Source organism: Rhinopithecus bieti, unplaced genomic scaffold (assembly GCF_001698545.2).
Source record: "Rhinopithecus bieti isolate Rb0 unplaced genomic scaffold, ASM169854v2 scaffold_44592, whole genome shotgun sequence".
NCBI lineage: Eukaryota > Metazoa > Chordata > Mammalia > Primates > Cercopithecidae > Rhinopithecus > Rhinopithecus bieti.
The window spans coordinates 1,534,093-1,551,841 of record NW_016818423.1 but is presented as its reverse complement, the minus strand read 5'-3'; the positions used below and the strand labels follow the sequence as shown (position 1 = coordinate 1,551,841).

General features: G+C 50.7%; 3 protein-coding genes across 15 annotated transcripts in view; 2 read left to right on the top strand and 1 right to left on the bottom strand.

Annotated features, from left to right (window-relative positions):
• The window catches only part of LOC108518566 (myotubularin-related protein 9-like), a 10,696-nt gene extending 5,656 nt beyond the window's left edge, over window positions 1–5,040 (top strand). The window contains exons 3-6 of one of the 7 annotated variants that reach the window (XR_001882398.1): window positions 1,635–1,780; window positions 1,918–2,328; window positions 2,640–2,717; window positions 4,526–5,040. The gene's annotated coding sequence lies outside the window, so the exon portion shown is untranslated. Of the gene's footprint in view, window positions 1–1,634; window positions 1,781–1,917; window positions 2,469–2,588; window positions 2,613–2,639; window positions 2,718–4,364 lie in introns of those variants that run through there. The other 6 variants (XR_001882399.1, XR_001882400.1, XM_017857024.1 and 3 more) reach the window with 6 other exon arrangements.
• Window positions 5,041–5,100: 60 nt separating this feature from the next.
• Window positions 5,101–15,112, bottom strand: EIF3I (eukaryotic translation initiation factor 3 subunit I). Of its 2 annotated transcripts, none has more exons than XM_017857012.1 (11): window positions 15,031–15,112; window positions 14,845–14,937; window positions 13,057–13,144; window positions 12,702–12,767; window positions 10,447–10,596; window positions 10,237–10,364; window positions 8,084–8,194; window positions 7,875–7,964; window positions 7,484–7,557; window positions 5,690–5,782; window positions 5,101–5,594 (listed from the first exon to the last, which is right to left on the bottom strand). In XM_017857012.1, the coding sequence occupies exons 1-11, from the start codon at window positions 15,031–15,033 to the stop codon at window positions 5,513–5,515; spliced, it is 978 nt and encodes a 325-aa protein (XP_017712501.1). In that variant the 5' UTR covers window positions 15,034–15,112; the 3' UTR covers window positions 5,101–5,512. The 2 variants fall into 2 exon arrangements, with proteins under 2 accessions (XP_017712501.1, XP_017712502.1); XM_017857013.1 differs by lacking the exon at window positions 15,031–15,112 and adding an exon at window positions 14,344–14,507 and having other exon boundaries at window positions 14,845–14,938.
• Window positions 15,063–17,749, top strand: part of TMEM234 (transmembrane protein 234) — an 8,820-nt gene continuing 6,133 nt past the window's right edge. For all 6 annotated transcript variants that reach the window (XR_001882396.1, XM_017857020.1, XM_017857018.1 and 3 more), the window contains exons 1-3: window positions 15,063–15,168; window positions 15,461–15,612; window positions 16,280–16,346. Coding sequence is in view for 5 of the 6 variants with exons in the window: in XM_017857020.1 (XP_017712509.1) it covers window positions 15,153–15,168; window positions 15,461–15,612; window positions 16,280–16,346 (235 nt within the window). In the remaining variant the exon portion in view is untranslated. The remainder of the gene's footprint in view (window positions 15,169–15,460; window positions 15,613–16,279; window positions 16,347–17,749) is intronic.

Genomic DNA, 17,749 nt, shown 5'->3' with positions numbered 1-17,749 from the left:
TAGCCGGGCGCGGTGGCTCAAGCCTGTAATCCCAGCACTTTGGGAGGCCGAGACGGGCGGATCACGAGGTCAGGAGATCGAGACCATCCTGGCTAACACGGTGAAACCCCGTCTCTACTAAAAAAATACAAAAAAAACTAGCCGGGCGAGGTGGCGGGCGCCTGTAGTCCCAGCTACTCGGGAGGCTGAGGCGGGAGAATGGCGTAAACCTGGGAGGCGGAGCTTGCAGTGAGCTGAGATCCGGCCACTGCACTCCAGCCTGGGTGACAGAGTGAGACGCCGTCTCAAAAAAAAAAAGGTTATATGAATGTGATCTCTTTCTCAAAATACCTTATTGTATTATACTCACCCTTCTTGTGACGATGTGAGATGCTTAAATGCCATGTGATGAGATGTGGTGAATGACATAGGCCTTGTAATGCAGCCTTAGGCTCCTATTGACCTTGAACACAAGCCCACTGCAGTAATGCCACAGTCACTCTGATAACCAAGACAGCTACTAAGTAACTAACGGACAGGGAGTGTGTGCAGCATGGATATGCTGGACAAAGGGATAACTCCCATCCAGCGGGACACAGCAAGGTGACTCGAGATTTCATCACAACATTCAGAAGGGCTTACAATTTAAAACTTATGAATTATTTCTGGAATTTTCCATTTAATATTTTCAGGCCACAGTTGACCATGGGTAACTGAAACCTCAGAAAGTGAAACCATGGATGGGGTCGACTAATGTCCTTCGATATGGTGGGAGTGTCGAGTATGAAATGGGAGTACAGATGAGGCTACAGATGAGCCCAGACTTTATCCTCAAGGTGGTGGGCAGCCACTGAAGGCTTTTAAACATATCTGAGAAGTCTCTGTTAGATTTTCTGGCAGGAGGTCACTGGTGACTTTGAACAGAGCAGTTTCTGGGAGGTAGGAGCAGATTCAGAATTCCGAGATAATTGTGTTTTTCTTGTCAGCCTGGGGCTCTCTAGGGAGTGCTATGTTGCTCCCATCAGACTGTGGTACATCAAGGGTGTTGTGATACTTCCAGCAAATTGGTGGTTTCCCAGGACATTCTATTTTTCCCCAGAGGGCTATGTGACCCCTTCCCAGGTGCTTTCTCAAAGGGTCTTGAGTCTCTCCCATCAGACTGAGGAATCCTCAATGCTAAGAAACCATTTTAGGCCAGACACGGTGGCTCATGCCTGTAATCCCAGCACTTTGGGAGGCTGAGGTGGGCGGATCACAAGGTCAGGAGTTCGAGACCATTCTGGCCAACATGGTGAAACCTAAAAATGCAAAAACTAGCTGGGCATGGTGGCGTGCACCTGTAGTCCCAGCTACTTGGGAGGGTAAGGCAGAAGAATCGCTTAAACCCGGGAGGCGGAGGTTGCAGTGAGCTGAGATTGCACCACTGCACTCCAGCCTGGAGACAGAGTGAGACTCCGTCTCAAAAAAAAAAAAAGAAACTATTTCATGGACAGAATGAGACCCTGTCTCAAAGATTAGGAGCTCCTCTGTGGGTTGTATGTGCTGTGAGACTGGAATCCCTAAGGGGCTCTATGTCCCTTTTATCAGATAGGCTCTTTATAGGATTCTGTGTCTCCCTCATTGGTCTTGAGCACTTGCCAAGCTCTCCCCTGCAGGAGAGCTTCGTGCGCCTGGTGGAGGCCTGTGGGGACTCGGAGCAGAGCATGGACAACTGGCTGAGTCTGCTGGACGGCTACTGCTGGCTGTAACATGTAAAGGAGGCACTGAGCACTGCCTGCCTGGCAGCCCAGGGCATGGAGAGGTAAGGCCCCCTTGACACAGAGAATAGGGTGGGATGGGCAGGGCTCTCAACCCCTGAATGCAAAACTGTGATTCAGTAAGCAAATATAGCCTAGAACTGGGTCCATTCTATTCCTGGCCTGGTACATGGGGCTGAAGGCACAGACAGCACCCTGCTTGTGACTTCACTGGCCCAACTCATCCTGGACCCCTTGAGCAAAACCATGACTGAATTCCAGGAACTGGTGGAGTGGGAGTGGATCCAGGAAAGTAAGCAACCACCCAACCCCAGCCTTACCCTCCATCCAGAAACCTTGCTTCCTCGTGCCCATTGCTCTGCCCACTCCCCAGGCCGGCCACCCCTTCCAACTGTGCTGTGCCCACTCAACCTTCTCCCATGCCCACCCCAAGCATGAGGCACCCACCTTTCTCTCCTTCCTGGACTGTGTGGCAGCTGGGCCGCCAGTTCCCACTGTCACTGGAGTTTGGGGAAGGGCTACTGTTGGCGCTATTTGGGCACGCCTATGCCTCCCCTTTTGGCACCTTCCTCTGCAACAGCGAAAAGAAGAGGTGAGTTGAGCAGGTGCTGAGGTGGGTTAGGGGCAGGCACAGGAAGGGGTTGGGTACCTGTGCCATCAGCACCTTCCTTCCTTTTTTTTGTTTGAGATGAAGTCTCGCTCTGTCGCCTGGTCTGGAGTGCAGTGGCGCGATCTGGGCTCACTGCAACCTTTGCCTCCCTGGTTCAAGCTATTCTCCAGCCTCAGACCCCTGGGTGGCTGGGATTACAGGCGTGCGCCACCACGTCTGGCTAATTTTTATACTTTTAATAGAGATGGAGTTTCACCATATTGGCCAGTCTGATCTCAAACTTCTGACCTCAGGTGATCCACACACCAGGCGTGAGCCACCGTGCCCGGCCAGCCGTTTACTTCCTTAGGAGCCATCTTTCCCAAATTCAAGTGAGTTTGTCTTTTAGGAAAACTGAGTGTTCTCCTTGCCCTTGTCTCCAAATCTCATACTTCCTCCTAACTTCTGCAAACCCAGAGGTAAATAAGTCTAAGGCCAACCATTTAGACATACCTACTCTGTCTATAGCCAATTGCAAATGAACCCCCGCCTTGAAAACAAGGATTACAAGGGAAATTTGCTGCAAAAATAGTTTCTGGGGCTCTCTACCACTTTGCCAGGTTGATTCTTTCAAAGCAATAGAATGGAGGTTGAAAGCAGAGTCTAATAATTTGGGCTCAAATTCCAGTTTCACCACTCACCTGCTGGGTGTTCATAGCAAACCTGTCTGAGTCTCAATCTCATCAGTAGCATGAAGGTGATAAAAGTAGCCATAATCTGGCCAGGTGCGGTGGCTCACGCCTGTAATCCCAGCACTTTGGGAGGCTGAGGCAGGTGGGTCACCTGAGGTCAGGAGTTTGACACCAGCCTGGCCAACATGGTGAAACTCCGTCTCTACTAAAAATACAAAAACTTAGGCCGGGCACGGTGGCTCACACCTGTGATCCCTGCACTTTGGGAGGCTGAGGCGGGTGGATCACAAGGTCAGGAGATCGAGACCACCCTAGCTAACATGGTGAAACCCTGTCTTTACTAAAAATACAAAAAATTAGCCAGGCATGTTGGCACCTGCCTGAAGTCCCAGCTACTCAGGAGGCTGAGGCAGGAGAATCACTTGAACCTGGGAGTCAGAGGTTGCAGTGAGCCAAGATCATGCCACTGCACTCCAGCCTGGGCAACAGAGCAATATTCCGTCTCAAAAAAAAAAAAAAAAAAAAAAAAAAATTACCCGAGCGTGGTGGCACACGCCTGTAATCCCAGCTACTCAGGAAGCTGAGGCAGAATTGCTTGCACCTGGGAAGCAGAGGTTGCAGTGAGCCAAGATCATGCCACTGCGTTCCAGCCTAGGCAACAGAGTGGGACTCCATTAAATAAATAAACAAATAAATAAAAGAAGTGGTATCTTTATTATTTGGTTGGCTTGTTGCATATGCTCCCAATCAGCCCCAGATGCCAGCTGTCTTATGAGACTGAGATGCAGGGAGGGAGGGTTCACTCCTTTCCAGGGTGAAGACCAGATTCAATTATATTCTGTTGCTCAGTCTTCCTCCATACCCCATCCTGCTTCACTAACCCCACTAGTCTTGGATCATCTCTATTTACCTCCCTCTCCCCCATCCTTCATCTTTAGTCTTTCTCCTAAAATTGTCTGAGTTTGGTCCTCCCTTGCCAGAAGGCCCTCCCCATCTTCATCCACACTGTCTTCATCCACACTGGTCTCTTCCATCTGGATTCTCCAGCAGCTGCCTCGCTCTTCTCTGCATCTTCATTGTTATCAGTTTTCTTTCAAAAGCTCCTGGGTCCAGGCCTATCAATATTCACAGTGGGCCTTTCCCGCCTTCTTTCTTTGGCTCCTGCCGTTCTCCCCAAGTGTTGGCTGTTGCTTTGCACAGTGGGTATGCTAGGTCTGTTGAGACTCAGCTCAAACATCACATTCTTAATTAGCCTTCTCTGACACTGAGGCAAAACTAAATTGGTTTCTCCCTTTAAATAGAACTCCTTAAGAAGTAGGACTTTGTCTTGTTCCTCTTTTATTCTAGTGCCCAGTACAAGATCTGACTGGCAATGTTTGCAAGAAAAAGGAGAAAAGGAGAGGTTATCACTGCTCCAAAGTGGCTGTCACCCTACTAACCAGGGCTGCCCACCCAGACTCCCAGAGGGCACACCTGGGACTGGAAACTTACTCCCTGCCTTTCTGCAGATGCCCGTGTGAAGTAAGGACTCAGACGCACTCCCTGTGGTCTTGGTTCAGCCAGCCAAAAGAGCAACAAAGATTCCGGAACCCACTCTACATCCTCAATCCCTTGGCCATCTGTGGAGCCCCAGAGCCTGCGGCTGGGCAAGGTGAGCCCCACACCTTCTCCACGGGGGATTATCCCTCCGCTCAGCGTCCTGACCTGTCTTCCTCCTCCTTGGGCCTGTTTCTTCGCTGGACCCACTCACCTGAGCCTGCAGAAGCTGCATGGGGGAAGAGTGTGGCAAATAGTGACAGGAAGGGAGAAGACAGAAGCCTCCCAGCCAACTACTTCAGCCCCCACCCTAAGCACTGGCTCCTTGGACAGCAACCGAGATGTTCCTGAAACCTCTGCAGGCCCCTTAGGACCTTTACACCTTGGAAGAGGATGCCTGCAACCCAGGCTGGCCAAAAGTATGGATGGTCTTAAGTTTGAGGTGTCCAAAGTATAGGGAGGTCTGAATAATAAAAGTCTCCATGATTGGCATCCCCTTGCTGGGGTGTCAGTGAAAAGGAAAGATGATAAAACAGACCCCACAAAATATCTGACCAGAAGCCATTTATTACCAAACCAATTTATTTCTTAGAGTTCAAAACCTGTGAGAATCTTCTCTGGCCCGGATGGAGATCCAGCTTATTATTATTATTATTTTTTTTGAGACGGAGTTTCGCTCTTGTTGCCCAGGCTAGAGTGCAATGACACGATCTCAGCTCACTGCAACCTCCGCCTCCTGGGTTCAAGTGATTCTCCTGCCTCAGCCTCCTGAGTAGCTGGGACTATAGGCGCGTGCCACCACGCCTGGCTAATTTTTATATTTTTAGTAGAGACGGGGTTTCTCCATGTTGGTCAGGCTGGTCCCAAACTCCTGACCTCAGGTGATCCGCCTACCTAGACCTCCCAAAGTGGTGGGATTACAGGCATGAACCACTGCGCCCGGCCGGATATCCAGCTTCTCAAGCCTCAAACTCAAATTCGAAGTACTGTGGGTCGAAGTAATGGATACGGACGTAACCATCTTCACCACCGCTGCTGTAGCTGGAAAAAGATAGCCAGGCACCAGTCAGGTGCCTACTCTAGGAGAGGCAGAGACCCAACCCGGGCTTAGCTCGGCCGCTTCACTGGGACCTTACCTCTTGCCATCAGGATGGAAAGCAACACTGTTGATTGGTCCAAAGTGACCCTTGACTCTTCCAAACTCTTCTTCAAAGGCCAAGTGGAAGAACCTGGAGGAAAAGGGACACAATTAATTCACTTTCCATCTCCTTCCAAAACACTTTGAAGGTGGCGCTCCCCAAATGCAAATTGTTATTTTTATTTATTTATTTATTTTGAGATGGAGTCTCGCTCTGTCGCCCAGGCTGGAGTGGAGTGGTGCGATCTCAGCTCACTGCAAGCTCCGCCTCCCAGGTTCACGCCATTCTGCTGCCTCAGCCTCCCGAGTGGCTGGGATTATAGATGCCTGGCTAATTTTTGTATTTTTAGTAGAGATGGGGTTTCACCATGTTGGCCAGGCTGGTCACGAACTCGGCTTCTGCTTTATTTTTTGTGATATAATTTGCATTTGAGGCCAGGCGTGGCGGCTCATGCCTGTAATCCCAGCACACTGGGAGGCCGAGGAAGGCAGATCGCTTGAGGCCAGGAGTTTGAGACCAGCCTCACCAACATCTCTACTAAAAATACAAAAAGCAGCCAGGCACGGTGGTGTGCACCTGTAATCCCAGCTACTCAGAGGCTTAGCAGGAGGATCGCTTGAGCCCAGGAGGTTGCAGTGAGCAGAAATGGTGCCACTGCACTCCAGCCTAGGCAACAGACTGAGACCCTGTCTCAAAAAATAATAATAAAGCAGAAAAATTGAGATAATAAGAAGTAAATGTGAACAAAATAAGATGAAGTTGGGGGCTGTGGGCTGTGGTTCACACCTGTAATCCCAGTACTTTGGGAGGCTGATGCCAGAGGATCACTTGAGCCCAGGAGTTCGAGGCCAGCCTGGGCAACATAGTGAGACCCTGTATCTTTATTTTTTAACATTTTATTATAAGGGGAAGACTGGACCCAGAAGTCTGCCTGAATTCATAGCCAATACTTATAGAGTGCCTACTACGTGCTGGGCAGTGCTTAAAAGCTTAATAAATATTGAACTGAATTTTTTTTTTTTTTTTTTTTTTTTTTTTAAGAGTTAGGGGGAGTCTCGCTCTGTCGCCCAGGCTGGAGTGCAGTGCCGATCTCAGCTCAACTGCAAGCTCTGCCTCCCGGGTTTATGCCATTCTCTGCCTCAGCCTCCCCGAGTAGCTGGGACTAGCAGGCGGCCTTGCCACCTCGCCCGGCTAGTTTTAGGTATTTTTAGTATGAGATGGGATTTCAGCCATGTTAGACCCAGGATGGTCTCGATCTCCTGACCTCGTGATCCGCTCCGTGCTCGGGCCCCTCCCCCCAAAGTGCTGGGATTAGCAGGCTTAGAGCCACCACGCCGGCCCCACTAACGAAAAATATTAATCTGCATAATTTTATGGTAAGTATATTGTCACTGTCTCATTATACAGTAGAGGAAATATGGGCATAGAGATATATAATGAAGGCCGGGCACAGTGGCTCATGCCTGTAATCCCAACACTTTGAGAGGCCAAGGTGAGCAGATTACTTAAGGCCAGGAGTTCATTCAAGACCAGCCTGGCCAACATGGTGAAACCCTGTCTCTACTAAAAATACAAAAATTAGCCAGGTGTGTTGGTGGGTGCCTGTAATCCCAGCTACCTGGGAGGCAGAGGCAGAAGAATCGCCTGAACCTGGGAGGTAGAGGTTACAGTGAGCAGAGATCACGCCATTGTACTCCAGTCTGGGTGACAGAGCAAGACTCTGTCTCGGGGGGGAAAGAAAAAGGTACACCCCATGAGATTTCAATTTGGAAGAGCTCTCTTCCTCTTTACCTGGCCTCAAACTTGCCAATCCTGGTGGAGGTTGTGGTTACATCCATGGCTTCCTGACCACCGCCCAGGACCACCTGAATGGAAGAAGAAACTCTAGATAGGCCCGATGGACACCAAGTCCATTTTCTGTTTTTCTCCTGCCATATACATTTTTCACATCTCACACAGCTCAACGGGAGGATACCAAAGGTAGGGGATGATCAGACACTTCTGCCACCTCTGCCCGCTTCCCTGGGGCTATTCGTCCTTCCAGCTTTGTCACTCCTCTGGGAATCTCCTCTCTGCCTGACATCATTTCCCCCACAATGTTGTAGCCCAACTTCTGGACAAGCATCTAGAACTTGGAAGCTTCCTGAGGCTTTAGCAGGAAGGCTGGATGGGGTTCTCTTACATGGTCATAGTTGGGGGAGAGGGCAGCTGAGTTGACGGGACGTTCTGTCCGGAAAGTCTTCTGATGTTCAAGAGTTGTGGAGTCAAAAAGCTGGAGAGAGAAGGCAAGGGGGATATCTGTAGAAAGAGCCTTCCTGGGGGAAGTCGGGCAGGGTGAGCTGTGCAGCAGGAGGGAGGGAGCAGCCCTGCCAGACCCCTGCCCAGGCTCACCTTGGCTGTGTTGTCCTTGGATGCGGTCACAAACATGGTCATGTCCCTGGATAACTGGATGTCATTGATCTGCCGGGAGTGCTCCTTAACATTCACCAACACCTCTCCAGACTGGGGAAGGAGGAAGAGTGAGACTGACTGGGCCCAATCCCTACTAATCTCAGTTCCCCAAAAACCTAAGCACCCAAATAAGAAAGCTGAGACAGCATGGACTTTGTTTTCCTCACCCCCTCTATCTAATCAGTCACCCCTAAATATCCCTTGACTCTGTCCAGTAATGTACATCCTATGCCTGATGGCTAGTTCAGGTCCATTCTCCAAACAACCTGCAAAAGCTGTTGGAAGGAAAATCTGGCCATCGATAACCCTTTAAAGATTCCCTACTGCCTGGAGGAAAATCAAAACTCTTTATCTCCTCACACTTAAGGACGTTTAAAATCTATTCCCTGTCCTCTGTCCCCAAGACCACATCCCAATGGTTCCTGAAGACTCCATACTTTCTTAACTCTGTGCCTTTGCTTTTGCTGTTCCTTTTGCCTGTGGGATGTTCTTTCCTTCCTGCTTGAAGCTCCATTTATTCTCCAGGGTTTAATGTACACACCACCTCCCTGGGACAGTGCACTTCCCACACCTGGTTGAGACTTCTATGGTGGCACAGTTCACAATCTGACTCAGGTGCTAGCTGTTTGCAAGTCCCTTCCAAGGGGGAAGGGACTGTGTCCGATTTACTTCTTTGTTCTAGGAGCTCAGCACAGGGCATTATACTCTGGTGGCAGTGAACTGCTCATTTGTGATCCCTAATTTTTTTTTTTTGTTGAGACAGGGTCTTGTTCTATCACGCAGGCTGGAGTACAGTGGCACAGTCATGGCTCACTGCAGCCTCAATCTCCCAGACTCAAGCAATCTTTCAGCCTCAACATCTTGAGTACCTGGGACCAGAGGCGCACTCCACCACACCCAGCTAATTTTTAATTTTTTTTTTTTAGAGACAGGGTTTTCCTATATTGCCCAAGCTGATCTCAATCTCTGGGGCACAGGCAATCCTCCTGCTCCAGTCTCCCAAAGTGTTGGGATTCCAGGTGTGAGTCACCGCACCCGGCCTGTGATCCTTATTAACATGTCCGAGTACTTTGTGACAAGTTTTTCAAACACGTGATATCATTTGATCCTTGAAACATTTTACAGATAAACAGGGTCAGAGAAGTTATGTAACTTGCCCAAGATCACACAGCTAGAAAGTAGTGAAATCTACATTTGAATCTCATCCCTGCTCTTTTTAAAATTTTTTATTAATTTTTTTTTTTTTTAGAAAATCCCAGCACTTTGGGAGGTCGAGGTGGGTCAGCCTCCCAAAGTGCTGGGTCTCACTGTCACCCAGGCTGGAGTGTAGTGGTATGATCACAGCTCACTGTAGCCCCAACCCCTGGGCTCAAGAGATCCCCCTGTCTTGGCCCCCAAAGGCACTGGGATTACAGATGTGAGCCATAGCATACAGCTCCGCCCTTGCTCTGAACTACTGTGCTATCACCAGTACCTGAGGCAGGTGGATCATCTGAGGTCAGGAGGTCAGGGGTTCGAGACCAGCCTGGCCAACATGGTGAAACCCCATCTCTACTAAAAATACAAAAATTACCCGGGCGTGGTGGTGGGTGCCTATATTCCCAGCTACTTGAGAGGCTGAGGCAAGAGAATGGCTTGAACCCAGGAGGCAGAGGTTGCAGTGAGCCGAGATCGTACCACTGCACTCCAGCCTGGGCAACAGGGTAAGACTCTGTCTCAAAGAAAAAAAAAAATACAGGTGCGGTGGCTCATGCCTATAATCCCAGAACTTCGGGAGGCGAAGGTGGGCGGACTGCCTGAGGTCAGGAGTTCGTGACCAGTCTGGCCAACATGGTGAAACCCTGTCTCTACTAAAAATACAAAAAAAATTAGCCAGGGGTGGTGGCGTGTGCCTGTAATCCCAGCTACTCAGGAGGCTGAGGCAGGGGAATTGCTTGAACCCGGGAGGTGGAGGTTACAGTGAGCCGAGATGGCGCCACTGCACTCCAGCCTGGGCGACAGAGCGAGACTCCATCTAAAAAAAAAAAAAAAAAAAAAAAAAAAAAAAAAAAAAGAATCATTCTGGTAGGCTCAGGCCCCATGTGGCCTCTTACCTTGGCACTATACTGGTTGAGCTCTCCACTCTCATGGCCGGCGATGATGCACTCCCCCAGGGGTCCCCAAACGGCACTGGTGATTTTAGAGTCGTTGCAAGGGATCTTCATGTAGGGCTCATTGTTGTCTGTGTGGAGCAGTAGATGTTAGGCCCTGGGCTCTAGAGCTGCACCCTTTACCTCAACCCCAGCCCTAATCCCAGCCCTCACCAATCTGGCTTGGATCCCGCAGGTCAAAGAAGCTCACAAAGCACTGGTAACCCATCTGCTTGTCTGTGGAGAACATGATGATGTTGCCCCCAAAGTCAAAACCACAGGTCCGGACAGCCGAATTGGTCTTGAGAAGGGCCAGCTGCTTTCCTGGAAACAGGCAGAGTCTGGGCTACACCATCCGTTGCAATTGCGGGGAGGACATTCTAGAGAATGCTACCATCGCATCTCACTGTTTCTCTTGCTCCAGTGACCCAAACTTAAAAAGTATTTTTTCTTTTTTTTTTCTTTTTTGAGACAGAGTCTCACTCTGTCGCCCAGGCTGGAGTGCAGTGGTACGATCTCGGCTCACTGCAAGCTCCGCCTCCTGGGTTCAAGCCATTCGCCTGCCTCCGTCTCCCAAGTAGCTGGGACTACAGGTGCCCGCCACCACACCCTGCTCATTTTTTGTATTTTTAGTGGAGATGGGGTTTTACCATGTTAGCCAGGATAGTCTCGATCTCCTGACCTCATGATCCGCCCACCTTGGCCTCCCAAAGTGCTGGAATTACAGGTGTGAGCCACTGTGCCAGGCCCTTTTTTTTTGAGATAGAGTTTCGCTCTCGTCCCATAGGCTAGAGTGCAATGGCGTGATCTCGGCTCACTGCAACCTTTCAAGCGATTCTCCTGCCTCAGCGTCCCAAGTAGTTGGGATTACAGGCACCCCCCACCATGCCTGGCTCATTTTTGTATTTTTAGTAGACAGGGTTTCGCCATGTTGGCCAGGCTGGTCTTGAACTCCTGACCTCAGGTGATCCACCCGCCTCGACCTCCTAAAGTGCTGGGATTAACAGCCGTGAGCCACCACACCTGGCCAAGAATTTTAACTTCTTATCCAGACTCTTTCCTCAGACATCCTGCTAATGTGGTACTGCTCATATGTAGACTGCAATATATCTGTCTCCCCCCAGACTGCACTCCTCCACAGCAAAGACCTGATCTGATTTCCCTGCATGTCCCCAGTGCCCAGCATAGACCTGGCACTAAATAGAACAGCTTAGGCTGGGCACAGTGGCTTATGCCTGTAATCCCAGCACTTTGGGAGGCTGAGGTGGATCACTTGAGGTGAGGAGTTCGAGACCAGCCTGGTCAACATGGTGAAACACCATCTCTACTAAAAATACAAAAATTAGCCACCAGCCAGGCGCAGTGGCTCATGCCTGTAATCCCATCACTTTGGGAGGCTGAGGTAGATGGATCACCTGAGGTCTGGAGTTTGAGACCAGCCTGGCCAACATGGTGAAACCCTATCTCTACTAAAAATACAAAAATTAGTCAGGTGTGATAGCGCATGTCTATAATCCCAGCTATTCGGGAGGCTGAGACAGGAGAATCACTTGAACCCAGGTGGCAGAGATTGCAGTGAGCCAAGATTGTGCCACTGCACTCCAGCCTGGGTGACAGAGGAAGAGAATCTGTCTCAAAAAAAAAATTAGCCAAGCATGGTGGTGTGCACCTATAATCCCAGCTACTCAGGCTGGCTGAGACAGGAGAACCCCTTGAACCCGGGAGGTGGAGGTTGCAGTGAGCCAAGATCATGCCATTGCTCTCCAGCCTGGGTGACAGCGAGACTCTGTCTCAAAACAAGAAAAAAAAAAAAAAAAAAAAAGAAAACTTAATAGGCTCCCCTGTCTTCAGTCTTAGCTCTTCCAGTGCCTCCCCCTGCTCCCTGACCTTGCTAAACTGAACAGACCCCCACTCTTGCCTGCTCAAGGACCTCCATAGCATCCCATATTCTATGGAACAAAGCCAAGCTCCTGAGTTTGGCATTCAAGACCTGTTCTGGCCTTAGCCTGACTCTCCAGCTTCATCTTTTCCATGACTGTGTATTTCACCCCCCTACCCCCACCCCACCAAGAAGCAGGAATTGCAGCCAGATCAGATGACTTGGACACACAGTCTCCACACTTTCACTCCTGCATGTGCCAAAGTGATGACGTCTTTCCTCATCCTTTAAGCTCTAGCTCATATGACATTTACCTTGGGAAACCTTCCCAGGCTGCTCCCATCCCCACTCCAGGGAGCCAGTTGCCGGGCTCTGGCCTCCCATAGTAATCTACGCTTCCTCTACCATGGTGTATATCTTACTGTAAGACCTTCTTTTCTCATCTGTCTTTCTTATCTTGTCTCTTATTCCCTAGACTGGAAACTATCTATGGATTTCATCTCTATTTTCCTAGGACCTGTTGCTAAAAAAGTGAATGAACCTAGCTTACCTGTTTCACAGTCCCAGAGACGACAGCTGTTGTCAGCTGAGCCAGTGAGGACATGCTTGGTGTCCCCTGAAGAGTTGTTAAGAAACATGACGAAGTTCACCTGAGCCCTTGTCCTCTGGGGGAGGCCAAGTGAATCATCTCCCTGTTCAGCCCCAAAGAGCCTTTCTTCCCGTCTTACCTCCTTGTCCAGAACTGGAACTTGTCCTGAATGTTTCCCCAGCCAGTGAAGAGACCAGAGAATAGGAGGTATTGTTTTCTAGGCCCTCAACAACACCCCCAACTCCCAACTTCCAACCTAGCCTCTCCATTGCTGACAGACCCTAGCAGCATGGACTCAGAGCCAAAACAAGGATACAGTCAGCATCCACACACCACACAGCTCCGGTATGGCCCATGTAGGTGCCCAGCCTCTCACCATTCACAGAGTACCATACATTGACGATCTGGAAAAGTCAAACCACAGGATAGTACACATCCCAGTAAGAGCAATGCTTCCAACTTTACCCCAGGAACCCTCAGCAGCCTGTAGCCAGGCTGATTCTGCCCTCTTCTGTTCATTTCTTGGGAAACAGCAGGGAGCTGGTAAAAAGACCAACTCCTGGATTCTCCTCCCTTTCTGAAGGTAAGCAACAGAGGAGTCAGGTGGCTTGTAAAAGCATTCTCATTTGTTAGCTCCAGCTCTACTGGGACTCCCAGTGGCTCCAAAGAATAAAAGGCCAAGTTGAGCTCCAGTCCAGAAAAACAGTATCTCTGATGTCTTATCCAAGTGGGAGCAGTTGATAGTAGGGAAGTCTGGGTTCCAGTGCCTGCTCTGCCACTGTCTCACTGTACAATCTCAAATACAGTGCTTCTCTCCTTTCAAGTTCAGTTTTCTCATCTTGAAAACGGCCAGGCTGGGTGTGGTAGCTCACGCCTGTAATCCTAGAACTTTGGGAGGCTGAGGCAGGCGGATCACCTGAGGTCAGGAGTTCAAGACCAGCCTGGCCAACATGGTGAAACCCCGTCTCTACTAAAAATACAAAAAGTTAGCTGGGCGTGGCGGCACGAGCCTGTAGTCCCAGCTACTCAGGAGGCTGAGGGAGGGGAATCGCTTGAACCTGGGAGGCGGAGGCTGCAGTGAGCCGCGATTGCACCACTGCACTCCAGCCTGGGCGACAGAGCGAGACTCCGTACCCCCAAAAATAAAATAAAATTTAAAAAAGGCAGTATCATGAGGGACTGTTTTGCATTAAGTAGCAGGATGGGATTGACTTAAAATGAGACTAGAGACAAGCTCATTAAGTCCCCTGTGTCTGAATAACACAGCCTGCACCTATCCTGGTAGAAAGATTAGATTATCCCTAAAGGCCACATCCCATTCTCTGGGCAAGCTGACCTTCATCCTTATCCCCTTTCCACAGTGGTCTCTTGCTTTTCTTTCTTTCTTTTTTTTTTTTTCTGAGGCGGAGTCTCGCTCTGTTGCCCAGGCTGGAGTGCAGTGGCGCCATCTCGGCTCACTGCAGCCTCCGCCTCCCGAGTAGCTGGGACTACAGGCACCCGCCACCACGCCCAGCTAATTTTTTGTACTTTTAGTAGAGACGGGGTTTCACCGTATTAGCCAGGATGGTCTCGATCTCCTGACTTCGTGATCCGCACGCCTCACCTTCCCAAAGTGCTGGGATTACAGGCTTGAGTCACCCCGCCCGGCAACTGTCTCTTGCTTTTCTTGGAGTGCAGTGGCACGATCTCAGCTCACCGGGCTCCAGCGATCCTCTCGTTTCAGACTCCGAAGCAGCTGAGGCCACAGGCACGAGCCACCACGTCAGGCTAATTTTTTATGTGTAGAGATGGGTCTTACTATGTTGCTCAAGCTGGTCTCCAACTCCTGGGCTCAAGCGATCCTCCCACCTCGGCCTCTCAAAGTGCTGGGATTACAGGCGTGAGCCACCGCACTCGGCCAATCGAGTTCTTCCCCACCTTTCCCAGTAGAATACTTTCGCCAACCTACTCCCGGGATGGCCTCTCCCCACTTCTCAGAATGGGCCGTTCTTTGGTTCCCCGCTAACGGCAAAACTGGCGTGTCCACCCATCGTCCTGGCAGAAGGATCTCTCCCCTCCCGGACCCCCTCCGCATGGTCCCGCCCGCCCTCCAGCCGACGCTCACAGGGTCCTTGGCCACAGTAAAGAGGAGGTCTCCTTCGCGGTTATACTTAATCTGCGTAATGGACCGCTCATGGCCCTGCAGTAGGATCGGCTTCTGTGGGGACAAAATGGTAACGTCAGTGCTCGGAATTGGGCCCCGGCCTCAGTCCAGGACCCCCACTGCAATACCCATAACTCTGAAACTCACCATCCCGGCGGTGACGCGAGGAAGGCCGCAACGTGAGTAGGACCGGAAAACGCTTTGGGCCCACTTCCGGATTATGGGTCTCCGCCCCCTCGTTCCCGGAAGTAGAAGACAGCGGAGTTGCCATGGCGGCGTCTCTGGGTAGGTAGCCGACCCCGCCCCTCCATGGATCTCCCGACCCTCGCCTCGAATTCATTTCCTGCTCCACCTGCACCCCCTAATCCCGACCCCTGCTACAACCCCAGAGGCCGGACTCCTGGATTCATCTCCCCAGCCTCCCTGGGCCTGCCTTAGCCGCCAGTCGCAGCCGAGGCGAAGACAGCGAAGGAGGGAAGTGGGGGCGGCTAGCTGGGGCCTCCTAGGAGGCCAGGAGAGGGCGGGGTGGGCGGCCGGTGGGGTCGGGGGTCAGGGTGACTCACTCGTCTGCATTCAGGGCAGGTGCTGGCTCTGGTGCTGGTGGCCGCCCTGTGGGGTGGCACGCAGCCGCTGCTGAAGCGGGCCTCCGCCGGCCTGCAGCGGGTTCATGAGCCGACCTGGGCCCGGCAGTTGCTACAGGAGATGAAGACCCTCTTCTTGAATACTGAGGTGCGTCTGTGAAAGGCCCCTCTCTCGGGGGAGTTGCCACCAATAATTTGGTCTTTGGAGTCAAACAGGTCTGGGTCAGCCCCACCCCCACTCACCAGAAATTCTCCGAAGAGTCAGTTGTCCTTTTGAGCCTCAGTTTCATCATCTGTAAATGGCGATTATAATAATAACCATCTGATAGGGCAGTTGTGGGAATTAGGTAAGATAGGTAGAGCACTTAGCATTGGGCCTAGAACATAGTAAGTCAATCTATGGCTGCCATTATTCACGTTTTATTATTGTGATTCCTTCAGTTACATAAGGCAAATTTGTGAGCCTTTCCAGAGGGAGGACTTAGGGCTCAAATTGGCCCTGCAGGGGAGGAGTTCAGAGGAGGAAGGCTGGAGCTGGAGGACTTGGGGAAGGATTCCTGGAGGGGCTGACATTGGCATCAAGGCCTTGCAGGATGGGAATTAGCAGAGTTGAGGGAGAGGGTAGTTTGAGCAAAGGCACAGAGTTCAGTCTGTTTCCCTCTTTGCCCTGGAAGGGTTCTCCTTAGAGGGATTAGTGTTCTCTGGGTCTTTATAACCCTCCCTCCCTCCAAGGAAAGGCATTCGCTAGGAGCTCAAAGAAGGCAGTGCTGCTCAGTCAGGCCATCACACTGACTGCAGGTTTCTCCTCTTTCCAGTACCTGATGCCCTTTCTCCTCAACCAGTGTGGCTCCCTTCTCTATTACCTCACCTTGGCATCGACAGGTGGGTCCTGGCTTGGAACTGTTCTGCTTAGTGTTTGAGGCCACCTGGAAGAGTGATTTGAGGGGATGGAGCTTGAAACACCTCATTCCCATCAGTGAGAGAGGGCTGACTAGCTCTAGTTCCCTCTTAGTACCCTCTTCTCTGAACAAGAGGGATACAGTGGGCTGGTTATGAGTATGTTGCTAGGCACCGGCATTGGTTTGAAGCCTAGCAGTCTTGTGTGACCAGCGGAGGAAGAAGGAAGGTTCATTTTGCTGTGCCAAGTGCTGGCTTTCACATTCTTGCTTCCACTGTGTGCTACCTGCCTGACCATGAGCAAGTCCCTCATTTGAGCCTTGGTTTTATACAGTTGGCTTCATAGCATTGTGAGGATTAAATTTAATGAATGAGAAACATGTAGGAGAGTGCCTGGCACACAGAGCTCCATATACATAAATTTCCTTTCTCTGACATTTGTTGACTGCCCTCTACTACATGAGATACTGCACTAGTCTTACACATTATTTAATTCCAATCATGATTCTGTAAAGCAGACATGATTATCTTAGAAAATGAAGTTGCGGCCGGGCGCGGTGGCTCAAGCCTGTAATCCCAGCACTTTGGGAGGCCGAGACGGGTGGATCACGAGGTCAGGAGATCGAGACCATCCTGGCTAACACGGTGAAACCCCGTCTCTACTAAAAATACAAAAAAAAATTAGCCTGGCGTGGTGGCAGGCGCCTGTAGTCCCAGCTACTCGGGAGGCTGAGGCAGGAGAATGACGTAAACCCGGGAGGCGGAGCTTGCAGTGAGCTGAGATCCGGCCACTGCACTCCAGCCTGGGCGACTGAGCGAGACTCCGTCTCAAAAAAAAAAAGAAAATGAAGTTGCAAAACTTTGGGCAATTTCACCTCTCTTAAGTCCCACAGTATGTCAGTGCAGAAGGATTTGAAGCCATATATTAAAGTTTATGCTCGACTGGGCGTGGTGTCTCACGCCTGTAATCCCAGCCCTTTGGGAGGCCAAGGAGGGCAGATCACTTGAGGTCAGGAGTTTGAGACCAGCTGGCCAACATGCTGAAATCCCATCTCTACTAAAAATAACAAAATTAGCCAGGTGTGGTGGTGCGTGCCTGTAGTCCCAGCTACTTGGGAGGCTGAGGCACAAGAATGACTTGAACCCAGGAGGCAGAGGTTGCAGTAAGCGGAGATCACGCCACTGCACTCCAGTCCCTGGGCAACAGAGCGAGACTCTGTCTCAAAAAAAAAATAAATAAATAAATAATATGCACTTATTTATGAGTTTGAAAGCCTCTGGGCCGGGCGCGGTGGCTCAAGCCTGTAATCCCAGCACTTTGGGAGGCCGAGACGGGCGGATCACAAGGTCAGGAGATCAAGACCATCCTGGCTAACACGGTGAAACCC

What these genes read in the sequence shown, in the direction of transcription:
- EIF3I (XM_017857012.1), bottom strand. An exon ending in GTGGTGTGTGGATGCTGACT is followed by an intron (nt 12,768 to 13,056) that starts GTATCCTTGTTT and finishes ACAACTCTTCAG; the next exon opens with GGGACACCAAGCATGTCCTC. An exon ending in TCTCTGGGACTGTGAAACAG is followed by an intron (nt 10,597 to 12,701) that starts GTAAGCTAGGTT and finishes GCCTGTTTCCAG; the next exon opens with GAAAGCAGCTGGCCCTTCTC.